The sequence below is a fragment of the Hippocampus comes genome, unplaced genomic scaffold (genome assembly GCF_001891065.2).
Source record: "Hippocampus comes isolate QL1 unplaced genomic scaffold, H_comes_QL1_v1.1 scaffold111, whole genome shotgun sequence".
Classification (NCBI taxonomy): domain Eukaryota; kingdom Metazoa; phylum Chordata; class Actinopteri; order Syngnathiformes; family Syngnathidae; genus Hippocampus; species Hippocampus comes.
Genome location: NW_017805698.1, coordinates 782,580 through 801,491, shown reverse-complemented (window position 1 = coordinate 801,491; position 18,912 = coordinate 782,580). Strand labels below are relative to the sequence as shown.

General features: G+C 40.5%; 1 protein-coding gene across 2 annotated transcripts in view; it reads left to right on the top strand.

Moving 5' to 3' along the window:
* The first annotated feature begins 2,002 nt into the window (after positions 1-2,002).
* Positions 2,003-18,912, top strand: part of ptprna (protein tyrosine phosphatase receptor type Na) — an 18,250-nt gene continuing 1,340 nt past the window's right edge. Inside the window, exons 1-23 of one of the 2 annotated variants that reach the window (XM_019882351.1) lie at positions 2,003-2,375; positions 4,397-4,447; positions 6,591-6,701; positions 6,991-7,096; positions 7,265-7,397; positions 7,681-7,876; positions 7,959-8,108; positions 8,229-8,357; positions 8,731-8,765; positions 9,042-9,148; positions 11,096-11,251; positions 11,815-11,901; positions 12,026-12,105; positions 12,248-12,312; positions 13,574-13,783; positions 14,816-15,076; positions 15,156-15,303; positions 15,433-15,506; positions 15,776-15,853; positions 16,556-16,675; positions 16,981-17,147; positions 17,888-17,941; positions 18,219-18,283. In XM_019882351.1, the coding sequence (XP_019737910.1) occupies positions 2,300-2,375; positions 4,397-4,447; positions 6,591-6,701; positions 6,991-7,096; positions 7,265-7,397; positions 7,681-7,876; positions 7,959-8,108; positions 8,229-8,357; positions 8,731-8,765; positions 9,042-9,148; positions 11,096-11,251; positions 11,815-11,901; positions 12,026-12,105; positions 12,248-12,312; positions 13,574-13,783; positions 14,816-15,076; positions 15,156-15,303; positions 15,433-15,506; positions 15,776-15,853; positions 16,556-16,675; positions 16,981-17,147; positions 17,888-17,941; positions 18,219-18,283 (2,659 nt within the window). In that variant the 5' untranslated portion in view covers positions 2,003-2,299. Of the gene's footprint in view, positions 2,376-4,396; positions 4,448-6,590; positions 6,702-6,990; positions 7,097-7,264; positions 7,398-7,680; positions 7,877-7,958; positions 8,109-8,228; positions 8,358-8,730; positions 8,766-9,041; positions 9,149-9,217; positions 9,345-9,627; positions 9,824-9,905; positions 10,056-10,175; positions 10,305-10,677; positions 10,713-10,988; positions 11,252-11,814; positions 11,902-12,025; positions 12,106-12,247; positions 12,313-13,573; positions 13,784-14,815; positions 15,077-15,155; positions 15,304-15,432; positions 15,507-15,775; positions 15,854-16,555; positions 16,676-16,980; positions 17,148-17,887; positions 17,942-18,218; positions 18,284-18,912 lie in introns of those variants that run through there. The other variant, XM_019882352.1, reaches the window with a different exon arrangement.

Below are 18,912 nucleotides of genomic sequence, written 5' to 3'. Positions count from 1 at the left end.
AACTGCAACTATCACCATCATGAATTTTGAAATATATAATCACAAATGCAGGAACTCAAGAGTCAATTCGCCACCCTGCCTTGGAAGGATGACTGATTTCAAATTAATTCACTTTGCTCCTCTTAACTTCATGAATTGTTTGGATCGATTTCAATTTCCTTCTTTTTCTATTTGGCCTGCAACTATTCGTAATAATTCCTTTGAATATAATTAATTATACAGTACTGACGTAAATAAGGACCGTTTTTTAAACATCAATGTGGCGCTCTGTCCAGCAGATGTCACCCTCGGCGACCGGCTGGTTCTCCGAAGCCTAGAGCTGTCTCTGACTGTATCGCCCATCCCAGCACATCCCGAAAGTGCTCTTTGGCATGAAATCTGAGGAACATTTCCATTCTAAATGTGCAGTGTCATACTGCTGCTCTCAGCCAGTGATACACTGTGGCCATTATGTACAATGACAGCACCTAGACAAAGCAAGACTGCCATTAATTTCACTTAATAGTTGCAGAGGCTTAAAGCTGCTGGGAATTAATTTTCTCAAATACCCACACGTGCACTCATCAGAATATTAAAAATAAATAAATAAATAAAGTCTGGATGGATGCTGTTCATGCCAAACTGTTACCCCTAATCTGAATTTAGAACACCATTTGAGATTCCGGCAAAGTATTCCTATCTGATGTCCAATATTTGTGAGCCTGTCAGTTGTAGTCTATTCTTATCTGATAGACAAGTCGCTACGTAGTCTTTGTATCTTATTATCTTTAATATGTTGTGCCATGCTCTTCTGCATTCTTCATTTGCCACAAGTGGTGATTGGGACTTCTCATGACTTTTAAAGAATAATTTATGGTATGAGGGTAAATACCAAAAGACAGTTCAGATACTGGCCAGTTTGGTACAAGCATCATTGTATTAGTTTTAACACTGTTTACAAGCAGTAGAACATGTGCACAGTACATATTAATGTGGATTTTATATTATGGACTGACCCACTTCTAATTTGCCAATGTTTGTACAAGTAGTCCTATCATTCAGTATCTCGGCAGTGGATCACATCTGTGTAAAACATATGATTCTCGTAAAAGTACTGATTCAACTCCTGCACTTTGATAAAGGAAAAATATACAGATCCTGAAATGTACTTAGGTACAAACGTCAAAAGTAAATATGTTTATTGCTTATATGCAAGACTCATGATAACTTGTCCAAAATGTTCCAAAAAACACTGCTCAAATAAATTCCCCTTTTTATGAACTTATTTTTGGCACTGGCTGAGAAGAAAAAACATCACATTACATGTTTTGCATGATGTTTAAGAGTGAGCTAACTCTGGCGTGACTTTTATTAATCGAAACATGTTCCCACAGCGTTATAGTAACCGTTGTGAACTGCATAGCAAAAAATGATAACTTACTGATGCTAGTAATCACAACTGAAAAAGTACATCTTGTCTATATGTGTTTTATTTTAAGAGTAGGCAGAAGCTTACAGGGTTTTTTTTTAGTTTTCCTGAGTAAGGCCATGAATGGGGAATATCTTCAGAATATCTTGCTGTCGTATTTAATCTTTCCATGAGGCCTCCATGTCGCTGCATTCTCTGTTCTTTTTTTTCACAGAATAAAACACTAAATTCTAAGCCAATAAAGACCTCAACCTTTACCTCTCTATAATTATAGTGATACGTTTTTTAAATGTCCTTGAAAAAAGTTGAATGATTGAATTACCATAGTCTATTTTGACTAAATAAGGAGTAAAATGCATAGGTAGGCCTATTTCTTTTGAAAATGACGAATTGTATGTAGGTTATTTCGTTACATATTGGAACACACAGGTTATCTGTCTACCGTGTGCCGTCGAAAAGATTATGTGAAGGAAATGAGAAGACTGGGGGTGTTGCCATGTAGACTGAGGTCCTCGTCTCCCTTTGCTATTTCAGCCTGAGATGACGTACCTGCAGCTTCGTTCACGGTTCATTTGGTTTTACGTTATTTCCGCAATGATGCTGCTAGCCCCGCCCCTCGTCCTCATCAATTTCCACCTTCTCAACGGGATAACGTTTTACTTTTTAGATCCAGCCAGTCGCACAGTCAGCCTTTAGCCACCAGTCGCACAGATAATCGAAAAATACAATTCCAACCTGTTATAGTTTTACATTTGGCTGCCCACAAGGGGATTGTGCTCTTAATGTGAGCCATCCACACTGGCTCCGCAGCCCTTTCTGTGCACAATGGGGATTTAACGGAGAAAAAAAAGCAACGATTTCTTCTGTTCTGCCGTGACAATTGAACGCACCATGCAGCATCCGAGGGCATGGCGAGCTGTGCTGTTCCTCACCATCATGTTACACACGGGGCTGTCAGACAGATACGGTAAGGTGATGGATAAATGCTCAAAAGTCTGTATGGGTCGAGATTTTTGGGGGAGGATTATTATTATTATCATCACTATTTTTTTTTTCTTCAGTGTGAGTTGTGACTTCCGTTGTCGACATCGAGCTTGTTTGATTTATTTTGCTAAACAAACAGTTGATTGTGATCTGTAACAGTGGTGGATGATTAGCTTGAGGATGCCAAGTGAGGAGTGAAAAAGGAGTGCATTTTGTTGTCTCTCTTATTGTATTTTTTAAATCGAGATAACAACCATATGGCACCTGCATTACTACCATTTGCCACAATGGGTCTTGTTCAAGATTATACTGTAACACCAACAATAAAATACACACATATATTTTTTAAATGTTCCTTTTTTTGGGGCGGGGGATACGGGGTGCTTCTGTGCGTCTTTCCCTAGCGCAGTCATTTCCCTAAATCATTGAATAAAGTTCTCGAACTGCTTTTCACTAATAAACAAATACATATGTATCTTAACATAAAAAAAAAAACAGGATTTCGTTTTTTACTACTTTGAGTAGAAATTACAAGATATAAAAGTCTTTTTTTCCCTTGTATTCAATTCATAGAAAGAGTAGAGTAACCTTCCACAAAGTTGAAAATATTATTCACTCTCTTCACTATCACTTATAGTCAACAAAATATAAATAAGCAGAATGCTGGCTTTTAAACCAAAAACAGTTCCAATGAAAATTGTACGGTCACATTGATTGTAACACACTATTACAATTTTCACAATTTGCCTTCGGTAAGTAAGCATCATTCAAAAGAGGTGAGAAAGTGTAATGGCAACTGAGGCAGAAATAATACAGCGCACTTATCCATTCATGCTGAAATACATTTTTTTCTTTCTTCGAACAAGAATCCAACCAGGCACATGCAACCACTGTGAGGGTCGCATTAGAGGCTCTGTTCTGGTGTAGAACTCCACTGCCTGATAATGGCAGCTGTTTGTCATATTTTGGGTACCTTATTAATCAACCTGAAAGGGGCTCAACACCTCTGCAATTATTTTTTCATTTAATTTCTGACTCCAGTCATCCACACATTGTTCAACATTGTCAATCAAAGCTCAGTACAGAATCTTTGTTGGTATACAGCACAATACATCTTTATTTATGTAGCGCTGTCACAACAGCTGCAGCTGCAATAAAGCACTTTACAAAGATCCAATACAAGGGCTTTTTTAATCCATTTTATGTATAGAAGAACTACATTAATGTGTCTGAGCAGAGCAATTTGTTTGTCAAACAAAACATCATTATCCTTGTATGTAGAAATAATGACATTGAAGTTGACTTTATTTCTGTAACATGATGCACAAGCAAAGTCTTAATTCTAGATTGCGATCCATTCATGTATCCATCTTGAGACAAACCCATGCTTGGTATTGACTTTGATGTGATTTTAATTGTCTCTTTCATACGTACGAATGGAGAGCAGGGAGCAAATCAGGCACGCAGCGACAACCACGCGTTACCTGAAGCGCTTGCCTCCTATCTAATGCCAAACACCTGCTCATTCACACAAAACCAAAATCTTATTCCCTTGAAACCTGATGAGAAACAACAGGAGAGATTTCAAATTAAACAAATGTTAATCTAACCTTGACAATTCTGCAATTGTGCCATTTATGAAAGAAAATCCTACAGTTGTGTCAAGAAACTGTCAGTTTTACACAACACATGCAGCAATTGCTTTTTAAAATGATTTTTCTAGTACAGGGAGATGGGGGTTCAAATATTCAGGCTCTGGCCTTCCTGGGTAAAATAGGTTATAACACACGCATGAGCTTCTTGATGGTAAATAATATCGAAAATGGCTGGATGAACGTCTTGAAGAGCTGTCTGATTCTGAATTAAAATCACTTGGGTGGGTGGGTGTTGTGATTGTTTGTTTTGTTTATGTCACAGTGCATTAGAGTGAAGCCATCACTATGTCAGACTTAGTTAAATTCACACATTTTACCTGTAGGCCTTGTTTGTTTTTCTCTGCATCAGGTTGCCTGTTTGAGAGAAAACTGTGCTCCAGGGATCAGTTTTGCTCAGATGGTAAGACACAAACACACACACACAGAAACACTCAGAGTATTCATTCATGATGTCTTTGTGTTTGCAATAAATGTAGTGACACAAGGCTTGTGCAGCAAAATTATGACAAATCAAGTCAAGGATTTTTTTTCTCCCAGACAGCAGCCCATGTGTCCGTCTCCCACTGTTACCTTCCCATCTCTTTCATTAGCTTTATCGAAGCCCCACCTCCCTGCTCTACTGTCTCCATGGCAACGCTGACATCACATCGAGGTCAACACCCCCACAGTTGTTGTGCTAATACAGTGATGAGTCACTGACACGGGTTTACGCACTTCTCCATGTAAATGCGACTTACGTATGCACATAGCATCACACAGAATACCAAATGTGACTGCACTTGCAATCCAGAAGTAAACGGAATTGGAACATTTGTTTCTCAAATGAGGATAATGCAGCCAAATGTTCATGAACACACAATTCCTGAGATCAGAGAGACATTTTTAACTAGGGTACTCTTTGGTCAGGAGAAGTGCACAGAGAGTACAGTATGTACAGTAGTTCTGTCTGGCTGCATCTCCAGTAAACATCACAAAACAAACACAGAGGAAGTGTATCAAACTCTGGCATATAAATGCTTAGAGAGACACAGAGCGAAAGAGAGAGACAGAGAGAAAACAACATGAATTTCTGCCAAGTTGTGTCAAGACATTCAGCTTAATGATTATGTATAATAGACAGCTTTTTTACTCTTACCATTTTTTAAATGAAACATAAAACAAGAACGAAGGACTCGGACAGGTCCCACCTTAACTAATAGCTCATAAATATCAGCAGCTGCCACTTCGCGTTTGACTAAAGGGGGCTTCTAACTTGACTCTACAGATCCATTCAATTATCTAAGTAAACAGTGAATGATTGCTGCATAATTTATCGGGCAGTCTTTGATTTGAAATTATAGAACTATTGCAAAGAGAGCATTTGTTTTAATATGATAGAATTTTGTCCACTACCAACATACCTGGACCTGATTTCTTCGATTAAGCTGGCCCCCATGCAATTGGAATCTGATATATAAAAAAAAAAAAAAACATTTCTGAATCCCCCAACTTTATATGATGAGGGAGGGGGAAAAAAGCACTTGCTCAAAAAGTTTTCATTTTCATTTTTATAGTTTTTGTAAAGCATAATTAACTATATTAAAAAAACACCAGATATAATAAAATGAACAACAGGGTACTGTTTATTGTACATTACAATTGAGTTTTTTTTTTTAAATTTCGTATCTTTTGTTATGAAGTTTGTTTATTGTACATTACAATTGAGTTTTTTTTTTTAATTTAGTGTCTTTTGTTATGAAGTTAGACATCAACATTTTAAGTCTGAGCCACAGGTCGAAGAAAAGAAAATAATTTGGGCAAAATCATACAGCCTATGCATATTTCAAGGTTGTAAAAACAGATGTTCTCTTTGATATACAAGTATAAATAGAGGCTAAAAAAACCTACATTAATCTCCTTTAATCTGTTCATTGTAAGAATTCACAGTGTCACCATAGCAGGCGGACTTGTGTCAGATTTAGAGGGCGTACCGAAAGACTGCAGTGAGTCATCACTGCGCCACAAAAATGTCCTCTTGGTTTTGGTCGTTCTCACACATTGCAGTCTGAAAGTTACTTTTTTTTTTCACTATATAATAGTAGTTTTCATTATAATTCACCAGGAAATACTTTACATTTAAAAATGAAGAATTATGTCGGTATAAACCACATAGATAAATGATCAAATCAGTAGTCAGTCCAGTCGTGTTGTTGCCATTAGGCTGCCTGCAGGTAAGTAGAAAGTGTTCACGAGGACGATTGGTGACAGTGAAAGGCCATTGTTGAGTGTTCTGCGGCAATCAGGATAAAATGTGTGGGCTGTACTTCAATCGTATGACTCGGTTAAGTGCTACTGTGGCCACACGGGATAGAAAGGTAGCATCAGCAAAGCTTTGCATATTTCATACTCGAAGTCCAAGGCAGTATGCTTGCAGGGATTGAGAGGAAATTCAGTTTCAATGAATATCGACAAAATTATTATTTTTTTTACATATACTGTGGTACAGGCTGGTGTTTTTGTTAGTGCACTGTAAATTCTGATGAATGTGTGTGTATGTTCAACAGATGGCCTGTTTGGTCAGTGTCGCAGTTCTAAGCAGGACCGGGTCCAGTTTCAAGTGACAGTTCCTGTCCTGAAGAGAATGCAGGAAGTCCTTAAACAGCTCATGCTGCAAGGTGTGTTTGTGACACTTTCTAACTGTAGAGGCAGCCCTTCAGTTTCATTCCAAAAAAAAAAAAAATCTGACAGTAGTAGTTAGTAGTAGTTTACTGAAGTGTGGAGCTATGGAAGCGTGGAGCTTCCAATATTTTGACAGGCAAATAGGTTCAAACGTACTAGTGAGTACGTTTAAACGTATTTGCCAATCAAAATAATATTTGTACGCCACGTTGGCATCTCCACGCTTCCATAGTAGCTAAAAAATACAGTGGTGGTCACTAAATGTCTGTACTTGCTTTGTTGTAGGTCTATCCTGGCAGGATGACATCACACAGTATATTTTATCAAAGGAACTTAAAAGAGTTCCTCACATCACCCAATCATCCAAACCAAACTCTTCTTCGCATGCTCAGTAAGTTCTCTCCAGCTGCACTTATGTTTAATGATACACAATGAAAGTCAACAGGAGGTGTCCGATCAATACGGTCAAGCCCCCCCCCCCCCACTCCCCCCTGTATCGTATCCGTAATCCACCATTCTGCGTCCATTCTAATCCTTTTGTTTCGGGCTGGTTTGCAAGGTCCAAACAGCATGTCTCCAAATCAGGATCTGCAGCACCTGTTGGCAACTACGCGAACTACATGATTGTTGAGCCTCCTCGGTCACCAATACAAATGCAGGGAGTCTCCATCAACCCTTATACATACCAGCAGGTTTGACTCACACGCAGACACATCTAACTGAAGGCCACGATACATTCATCATTTCTGACAGTTACTTGAAAGCTCACAAAATGTCAGAATCCTTTCAAATCCTTAAAAATAGCGACAGAAAATAATTAATGCATGTATGCATGGCACACAAATAGTGGGTACCTATGTAGTGCACATATAAAACCTACGGTTATTATTGGCTCCACAGTGGACCACAATCTTTGGTTCACCACAAATCTATAGAAAGTAAACAAACTGCCAAATGTATCTTTTTCAATCACAGCACAGGCACCAAGATGAAGCGGCGAGATCTCTTATGAGGGGAGGAGATAGCTACGCCCGCCCCGCCGCATGGTCGCAGGCTAATCAGAAAGAGCGAGAGCGAGACAGACAACTCCTTCAGCAGGCATTGTCCGTCTATTTGGCTTCTGCACCATCCTCTTATCGCCACCGTGGGCCAAGCTCCTTGGCTTCTGCGGGTAAAAACATTACCGATCTTAGGCATACAAATATCTAGATACATACCTTGCAATTTGGTTTCATATCATAACATATTCTCAGGCCTGCCTTATTATGATGACTTTCAAATGGAGTTACCAGTGGACTATGCAGAAGATTATACCCTAGAGGAGAGACTTGGATCTACAAACAGGCAACCGCCGCTCCAAAATAAGGTTTCTCAGGTTTACAACACCCAGTCTGGAAACAATGGTGAGGGAAAAAAAAAAACACATTTAAATGCTGATACACTACAACTTTTAGATGATCTATTTGTGCACCACTGTAAATTGCATTGCTCGTTTGTAAAGATGATGCTCTATGCTTTGTTAGATGGCTTGCTGCAAAAAATGTCTGGCGTCCTACAGCGGTATGGAGTCGACCCTAAAGAGCTCAGCCAGGAGCAGCTCTACAAATTAGCCCTCATACTGCAACTTCTACAAGCCCAGGACAAGACACAAGGTATTATATCGAACTAGTTACCAACGCGAATCAATTTATGAACATCAGGGAAGAAAGAAATTCCCTCGGAAGAAGTATTAGTCCATGCACCCATACAGGAAATAACAATGGGAGATAATATGAAGTTTATCTGACATTTAACTGTACAATATAGTAGCTTCCACTCTTCTGGGAAGAATTTGTCAAAGGTTTGAGAGTGTGTCTGTCGAAACCTTCAGAACATTTGGCAGAACTAAAGGGTCTGGCACAGTCCCATTGATATTTTCAGTGATTTGTCCTCACACACACTGTGTGCAACCTTTTTGGCCATCCAGATTCTTCAAATTTGAGTTGAATGAACTTTATTTGCTTTGTGTCTCTTTTCTCAACACAGATCCAAATGAGAAGGACATGGTCACTCTCAAGGAGGTATGTCACCGTATGTAAGATGAGTTTTAAAAATGGACAGAGAGGGGGGCTAAATAAATTTGAGTTGAGTTGAGTGACAGTTCCCTACAACTGGAACATAGCTGTAACAGAAACTCTCAGAATAGTTGAATTCACTTTGATTACGGGAATGTGCTAAAGCATCGTGTTCTGTAGTATGTCCAGTTGCAAAAGTCACAACTCCAAAAACTTTACTCTGCGTTCACTTGAGGCAGCCAGCCTCCCCTAATACAGTTCTCCTGTCTTTCTTCGAAATAGATTGAACTGTTAAAAACAGATACCATGCCAAGGAAGACAGATAAGCTTGTTTCTGTCCCGATTGCACCTGATGCCCCTGAAGCCCCACAACCTGTGTCAGCTGTAACCAGTATCCGTAATCCACCATTCTGCGTCCATTCTAATCCTTTTGTTTCGGGCTGGTTTGCAAGGTCCAAACAGCATGTCTCCAAATCAGGATCTGCAGCACCTGTTGGCAACTACGCGAACTACATGATTGTTGAGCCTCCTCGGTCACCAATACAAATGCAGGGAGTCTCCATCAACCCTTATACATACCAGCAGGTTTGACTCACACGCAGACACATCTAACTGAAGGCCACGATACATTCATCATTTCTGACAGTTACTTGAAAGCTCACAAAATGTCAGAATCCTTTCAAATCCTTAAAAATAGCGACAGAAAATAATTAATGCATGTATGCATGGCACACAAATAGTGGGTACCTATGTAGTGCACATATAAAACCTACGGTTATTATTGGCTCCACAGTGGACCACAATCTTTGGTTCACCACAAATCTATAGAAAGTAAACAAACTGCCAAATGTATCTTTTTCAATCACAGCACAGGCACCAAGATGAAGCGGCGAGATCTCTTATGAGGGGAGGAGATAGCTACGCCCGCCCCGCCGCATGGTCGCAGGCTAATCAGAAAGAGCGAGAGCGAGACAGACAACTCCTTCAGCAGGCATTGTCCGTCTATTTGGCTTCTGCACCATCCTCTTATCGCCACCGTGGGCCAAGCTCCTTGGCTTCTGCGGGTAAAAACATTACCGATCTTAGGCATACAAATATCTAGATACATACCTTGCAATTTGGTTTCATATCATAACATATTCTCAGGCCTGCCTTATTATGATGACTTTCAAATGGAGTTACCAGTGGACTATGCAGAAGATTATACCCTAGAGGAGAGACTTGGATCTACAAACAGGCAACCGCCGCTCCAAAATAAGGTTTCTCAGGTTTACAACACCCAGTCTGGAAACAATGGTGAGGGAAAAAAAAAAACACATTTAAATGCTGATACACTACAACTTTTAGATGATCTATTTGTGCACCACTGTAAATTGCATTGCTCGTTTGTAAAGATGATGCTCTATGCTTTGTTAGATGGCTTGCTGCAAAAAATGTCTGGCGTCCTACAGCGGTATGGAGTCGACCCTAAAGAGCTCAGCCAGGAGCAGCTCTACAAATTAGCCCTCATACTGCAACTTCTACAAGCCCAGGACAAGACACAAGGTATTATATCGAACTAGTTACCAACGCGAATCAATTTATGAACATCAGGGAAGAAAGAAATTCCCTCGGAAGAAGTATTAGTCCATGCACCCATACAGGAAATAACAATGGGAGATAATATGAAGTTTATCTGACATTTAACTGTACAATATAGTAGCTTCCACTCTTCTGGGAAGAATTTGTCAAAGGTTTGAGAGTGTGTCTGTCGAAACCTTCAGAACATTTGGCAGAACTAAAGGGTCTGGCACAGTCCCATTGATATTTTCAGTGATTTGTCCTCACACACACTGTGTGCAACCTTTTTGGCCATCCAGATTCTTCAAATTTGAGTTGAATGAACTTTATTTGCTTTGTGTCTCTTTTCTCAACACAGATCCAAATGAGAAGGACATGGTCACTCTCAAGGAGGTATGTCACCGTATGTAAGATGAGTTTTAAAAATGGACAGAGAGGGGGGCTAAATAAATTTGAGTTGAGTTGAGTGACAGTTCCCTACAACTGGAACATAGCTGTAACAGAAACTCTCAGAATAGTTGAATTCACTTTGATTACGGGAATGTGCTAAAGCATCGTGTTCTGTAGTATGTCCAGTTGCAAAAGTCACAACTCCAAAAACTTTACTCTGCGTTCACTTGAGGCAGCCAGCCTCCCCTAATACAGTTCTCCTGTCTTTCTTCGAAATAGATTGAACTGTTAAAAACAGATACCATGCCAAGGAAGACAGATAAGCTTGTTTCTGTCCCGATTGCACCTGATGCCCCTGAAGCCCCACAACCTGTGTCAGCTGTAACCACACCTAGGACGAAGAGCACAGGGGCCCCTCCGTCAGCCTCCCAAGCCCTATCGGTTGCTCCTGAAGAAGGAGCAAGTTTGGAGAAGGAAGGAATACCACAAATTGAGGCCACGGGGAACAAAGAGGAGTATGGCTACATTGTCACCAACCAGAGGTCAGTATTACTGTAGATCTAAAATCAAAATCTATTGCAATGGTTCTCAAACTTTGTTTCCCGAACACCACCTAAAATAAAAAATTGGTTTTATTCTGAAAAAGTGTAGCTGTATTTCTTATTGAAAGCCATTGTAACAGTTCCCAAAGATTAAATGCAAATGTATTGCACTGTATTAGAAAGTTAAATACAACTGAACTGCACTTAAAAATGTGCTCGACAACATTCCACCAGTCTTGATTGAATTTTCAGTCTTGATCATTTGTTTATATTTGGAACATATTCACTTTTCTATGTTGATGATTTTAACTAAGAGTTCAACACGGATGATTTTTGTTGCTCCAACTATTGCATTGTGGAATTCCACAATCATGCATTTTTTTTTTTTTTTGTGAGTTGATTAATGAAGCAGAAATTCAAGCTATTATTTTTTTTGCCCCGCCCCCCCAAAAAAACAGTGGTATGATATTCTAAAACTATTAATTATCTTGGGGGGAGGGGGGGCAGCGATGGGGGGCATTGAAACTGTGATACAATAGCACAATAAAGGTTCTCTTTTCCAGCCCTCTAAGTTGGTATGATGCTGTGAAGCTTCTGGAGCTACTGGCTGAGAAAATACACCTGACAATCAGAAGCTTCATCAATATAAGGTGTGACTACTGTATTTGAATTTGTGTGTGTGTTGCGCAATGCATGCAAGTATATTTTAACAGTCAATACAAACAACTCGCTCTTTTGACAGTTTGTGTGCACATGTGTGTTTTGTACCACTAGCGTGGTGGGACCGGCAGTGACATTTCGGATCCGCCAGAACGAGCACAATATGACAGCTGGAGAGGTGGCAGCGAAAGCCGGTGAGACTAGAATATCAAACATAGCCATGCAGCTTTATAGCTACGCAAGTTGTATTTTCTCACATTCAAAATGAATCTCGCCAAGCTTTCTTTTAGTCCTCTCACGGTCGACACTGACGCACTTATTTGATTCTCACTATAGTGTCTGAAAAGAACTTTTTGGAGTCGGAGACAAGCCTGAAGATTATACAGACTGGTGTGGGAGAGGTACAGGATATACACGCACATGCATACAGTGCTCAACAAATATTGTATATTAGGCTGCCTTTCATAAAAAGAGAGAAAAGCCCATCCGGCATCATGATGTGCTTTAATTCATTATCTTTTTTCAAATCTCACGGAGCTCTCGAAAATTTGCCACGATACTCAGGAGTCAGGAATTTCAAATACACATTTTTATACCCAAATTTGAGTTTGATCACTGGGCTTCTCTGAAAAGTCTGAAATTAACCAAGCATCATATTTAACCAGTAGAAGTTGTTTTTTTTTAGTTCAGAAAGGCAAGTGAATGACTACTGATTTATTGCATCAACAGCAAATATAACAAGAACAATTTTATTGTCGCATTAAAAATATACTCATCTTTCTTTTTTTCCTTTCGACTTGTCAGTGTGTCATTAATGTGTATAACATTAGAAAGGTGATTATTGTGGAAGACCCTTTACCAACGCTGTCAATTTAAGACTGTTGTGTGTAGCAGCAAGAGACTGTTGAATTTTGGCGAAGAGAGCCATTTATTTTCTGCCGTTGCCCTTTGGTTTGTACGGAACAGTGGAGTAGAACTTCACTGCATCATACTGAGAGATGTTTTCGTCTTCTTTTTTGTTTTTACCTTTTTAATAATCTATTAAATTAAACTATTAAAGAACACATCAGTATGATGTACAACAGTGCGACAGCACTACAAACTACACCCACAATAATATTTATTTACATAACATGAATACCTTTCTGGTTTATGTCGAATCAAAACTTATCAATGGTAACGACTGTTGGGAAGACGGTATTTTGAATTCAGCCCAAGTATTGACTCTCATTTGATGTAACTAATGTAACTAAGACACGTTCAACATTTTTCTGTCTGCTACTCCCCCCCCCCCCCCCCCCCCATACCCACTGTGCTTGCCTGAATGTTCCTGAGTGAATGAGTGACAACATTGCTAACAGAGCAATGCCATGCGTTGCCATGGTGCTTTGTCTCCACTCCCCGACTGTGGCGCCCAGATCCGAGGTGCTATGACAACAGGTGTCATTAACCTATTCCCCTGTTCCCACTGACTGCCTGCATGAGTCATCACCGGTGATTTTTTTTCCCCCCTCTAAATAATGGATTATCAACAAAAGGCCATTTTAATATGAATGTCAGGTTAGAGTGAAAGTACAGCGTGGGCGGTAGTGATGTTATAATATTGCAGATATGTACAGTGTATAACAGAATGCATTTCTGTGTTTGTGTGTATTTTTCCAGAGGACAAATGCACAGGGTCTCCCTCAGGTAACCAGGGTTTCCCAGGGCTCCAGTGGGACGGTCATCACACTAGTTTCCATGGCAGTGGTAGGGGGTGTGTTGATGCTGGCTGTGGCCATCGCTTGCCTCAGACACTACGCTCACCAAGTGGCCAATGGCAAACTTGGTCTGGGGCCAGAGGGAGGAGCCGAAACACACTTTGATTATCAGGTGCGTAGTTTACCTTCAGACACTCTTTCACGGCTTTGCTAATTTCTAATAACTACACATCCTCAATATTCTGCATCATCGACTTAAATATATGCATAACTGCATTAATTTGGGATAATATATGTGCACCACTGTTCAATCCGACTTAAATCCTGCCTACTTTATACTGTAAATAATGTCAATGCACAAGCCAACACATATTTTTGACATAAAAAATATTTTTTCTCCTTCAGTAAATGCAGTTTGCGCAGGACATGGCATACTACAAGGCATTGTTGTTTTATTATGCTGTACAGTGATCCTGTCTGTTACTCAAGATCATGGTCATAAAATCTTCATAATCTGTATACATATGTTGACATACACGAATTTATGTCCCATATCATGCATTATCCACTATGAGATTTGCGATGAGTGGAAGGGACCAATCGAATTGCAAAAATCTGCAAGTAATTGGAGCCTCTCGGATGACTTTGTGCCAGGGTTATCCCTGAACTGGTTGGCATCTAATCACAGGGCGCACATTCAACTCATAAAAACTCATTCACACCTAAAGACAATTTAGAGTCTTCAATTAACCTACCATACATGTTTTTAGAATGTGGTAGGACTAGTAAGTCAAAAATGGCAATGGTAGTGGAAAAACTATTCCTAGTAAGATACAGTCGGTTCTACGAATCCACTCGAGTCATTCTACTCGTTGTTGAATTGTCTTACTGGTCAGGAGAAATACTAGTACACGGAGAGTAGCTGGCTATCCTTTTAGAATGTGGTAGGACTAGTAAGTCAAAAATGGTAACGGTAGTGGAAAAAATATTCCTAGTAAGATACAGTCGGTTCTACGAATGCACTCGAGTCATTCTACTCGTTGAATTGTCTTACTAGTCAGGACAAATAGTGTACCAGTACACGGACCGTAGCTGGCTATCAAGGATATCAAATAAATATTTTTGGCTGTCAGTATTCACAAAAACTGTGGGCTGAGTTTTGCATCAGTGGTCCAACTCTTCCTTGTCTCTATCACACATTCAGGAGTTATGTCGACAGCACATGGCATCCAAATCATCTCTGTGCCGCCAGGACTGTGCGGGTGCTGCGAGCAGTGGCATGGCAGGTTCCGCCACGAGTGCCGGCGGGCGACGGGGAACGGATACATCGCGCGTGAGCAGCGTTTCCTCCCAATTCAGCGATGGACCACAGCATAGCCCGTCCTCCACCCACAGCTCCACTCCATCCTGGAGTGAGGAGCCCGCCCAGTCAAATATGGACATCTCCACCGGTCACATGATTCTGGTATGTGAACACACCATCAGATGCAACCGCAAATAACCGTGAAAACCTTGTAGTTATGTCTCGCGTCTCTCTCTGTCAGTCCTATATGGAGGACCACCTTCGTAACAAGGATCGCCTTCAGAAGGAGTGGGAGGCGCTTTGCTCCTACCAGGCTGACCCCAGTTCAGTGGCTGCGGCTCAAACTCCCAGCAACATGGCCAAAAACAGACAAGCGGAATCACTCCCATGTCAGTTCATCCATGTGTCGTTTCTTTTCCGCCAGCACATCATCACATTAGTGACCCAAGTGGGTTTATGTATCACTTCTCTATTTCCTTCGTTTTATTGTTGAGCAGTCTCCACCTTTTTCTTCGCAGACGACCACTCACGCGTGAAGCTGAAAAGGGAGCTGAACCCCAGAAAACAAGATTACATCAATGCCAGCTTCATTGTAAATCTTTTTTCTTTATTAAAAGTATTATATTTGTCATGACCCAATGCTTCACTCAATTGTTAAATTGATGTAAAATAAATATTTGTGTGATTTATAATGCTGTTGTTGTTGGATTTTGTTTCTGTGCTGAATATCATACAATAGAAATTATGAGTCATATAAGAATCTTTTCTAAGAGGACTGACTATACAGTCTCTTATCAGGAGAGAATCTGCTACAGGTTCAAACCCACTAACCCTGCCTTCTTATTCCATTTCAATGAATAGTTTGATCATGACCCGCGCCAGCCAGCGTATATCGCCACTCAGGGACCTCTGCCTCACACAGTGGCTGATTTTTGGCAGGTTAGTACATTATTGAATGCAGTTCACGCATTAGATCATTTGACGACCACTCACGCGTGAAGCTGAAAAGGGAGCTGAACCCCAGAAAACAAGATTACATCAATGCCAGCTTCATTGTAAATCTTTTTTCTTTATTAAAAGTATTATATTTGTCATGACCCAATGCTTCACTCAGTTGTTAAATTGATGTAAAATAAATATTTGTGTGATTTATAATGCTGTTGTTGTTGGATTTTGTTTCTGTGCTGAATATCATACGATAGAAATTATGAGTCATATTAGAATCTTTTCTAAGAGGACTATACAGTCTCTTATCAGGAAAGAATCTGCTATAGGTTCAAGCACACTAACCCTGCCTTCTTATTCCATTTCAATCAATAGTTTGATCATGACCCGCGCCAGCCAGCGTACATCGCCACTCAGGGACCTCTGCCTCACACAGTGGCTGATTTTTGGCAGGTTAGTACATTATTGAATGCAATTCACGCATTCGATCATTTCACATGTACAAAATAACTTGCGTCATGGTGAATGTGAAACCTAAAATAAAGACCACCGTCGCATGCATATGTAATGTCCGATGCCAATGTTATGTGATATGTGAGCTCAATATTTTGGGAGCTTGTTAAAAGTTTGACAACCGCCGATAGATGTTGTCATTGGATGTGTAGACAGCCATACATGTGCGTGTTTTTACTTCAGATGGTTTGGGAGAATGGCTGCACGGTGATCGTGATGATGTCCGCTCTGGCGGAGGATGGACAGAAACAGAGCGAAAGATATTGGCCTGATGAGGGTTCGTCACTCTACCACATCTATGAGGCAAGTTTTTTTTTTGTTTGTTTGTTTGATTTTTTATTTTTCATCAAGTTGTACATGATCTTTCAGAATTCATAAACAAAAACATGTTATCTTTCCCCCTGGTGAGATACTATGGTAGTGATTAATTAGTCATAACAATGGGCACACCCGCACAATCAAGCGAGATCAAATGCTCATTTTTTTTATTGTTAGAGAGACATTTTGAAGATATGGAAATTGTTGTGGTTGTAGTCTTGATGCATCTTAAATGAAACTAAATGATATAGTCAGGTTTGGTGACCTTCTGCCTCCTGTCCCCTCTATAGGTAAACCTGGTGTCAGAGCATATCTGGTGCAAGGACTTCCTGGTGCGTAGCTTCTACTTAAAGAATGTCCAGACACAAGAGACGAGAACCTTAACGCAGTTTCACCTCCTGAGCTGGCCGGTTGACGGAATCCCCACCTCAACACGGCCCCTGCTTGACTTCCGCAGGTGTGAAAGCAGACAACACAAATGCGCATGAACCCTGTTTTTGCACAAACTGGAAAATAAAATATTTCCCAGTTCAGTAGCCATTCACTCCCACCTTTAGTTTTCATCTTCGACTTCAACATGGTCTAACATTACCCTTTTGTATTTTGTCTTCTCACACATCATCATTTACCACACAACAATCTGTCTGAAACAGTTTAGGAGGAAGATAAAACATACAGTGTGTAAAGCGCTTCTCAGCTTCATCCATATTGCTGTTTCCCATTTTGTGTTCTGCCCATTCCATTCACTGCTCCTTGTCTCTCTCCCTCTGTCCCAGTGCACATCTAGATGTGCAGGTTTGTACTCGAACATCTCCCAGTGTCATTTTTGCGGTTTGCAGCTAGTACTCTGGCTCCAGTTGCATAGTCACAAAAATGAGCATTGGCAGGTGTGACTGGCTACTGCAAGAGGGACAGTGAATCCGGGGCTTTCTACTATTTTACCATCTCATATATCTCATCTTGTCATCCTTGACTGCATAATTCATTTCATTCTTCTTCTTGCTCTGATTTCTAATCGCTTTTAATTCATCCTCAAGTCACAAGTAACTGTGGCTCCATAATGCTGTGTATGTAGCCATAAATCTCCTTCTCAAAACACCCGCTCTGTTACAATTTGTGAAAGAAGCCAGTAACGCACTCCTGTTGTGTCTTTTGCTCTATTTTCTTCTCCTATTCCCTCTCTTTGATGCTTTTCAGGAAGGTGAATAAATGCTACAGAGGTCGCTCCTGCCCTATTATTGTTCACTGCAGGTAAAAAAATAAAATAATGAATGCACTACCTGACAAAAATATCAAAATTACAGGAAAACAAAGTATGAAAGTATTAAACAAGAGCCACTTGCTTTTTGACCACAGTAGTCCCTGTTGTTAGTCACTTTATGACGAGCAGAATACATTGTTAACAATTCAAACACTGTACTTTGACAGCAACTACTGAAAGAGCAATTGATTTACGCAGTGCCGTACGTTGACAAAAAGTGGATGCTATCTATACTCTGACCTTTCTTTTGCTGGGCCGCGACCACAGTGACGGCACTGGCAGGACTGGCACATACATCCTCATCGACATGGTGCTGAACCGCATGGCCAAAGGTGAGTCTGCTCTGCATCCACCCACACCTACATGAAGATATTTCTGGATTGATCAATTGCGATTGGCTGGCAACCAGCCCAGCTTACTGCTCGAAAACAGCTGGGATAGGCTCCAGCACGCCCACAATCCTCGTGAAGATTAGTAGCTTGGGTAATGAATGAAGAGATGGATGAATGGATGAATGAATCACAGATTAGTAGATAATTTAAAATAGAGTTTTGAATGGCGACTGGTACAACAATGACAAATTTGAATGTACTGTACAGGCCAAAGTTATTCATATCTTGGCCAAATGTGATTTGTTATTGTTATTATCCATTCTTCCATCCATTTTCTGAACCGCTCTATCATCATAAGGGTCGTGGGGCATGCTGGAGCCTATCCCAGCTGTCTTCGTCCAGTAGGCGAAGGACACCCTGAACCGGTTGCCAGCCAGTCGTAGGGCACACATAGACGAACAACCATCCGCGCTCACACTCACACCTCGGGACAATTTAGAGTGGTCCATTACCCTGCTATGCATGTTTTTGGAATGTGGGAGGAAACCGGAGTACCCGGAGAAAACCCACGCAGGCCCGTGCAAATGCAAATGGGCCACCACACACACACACACGCATATATATATGTG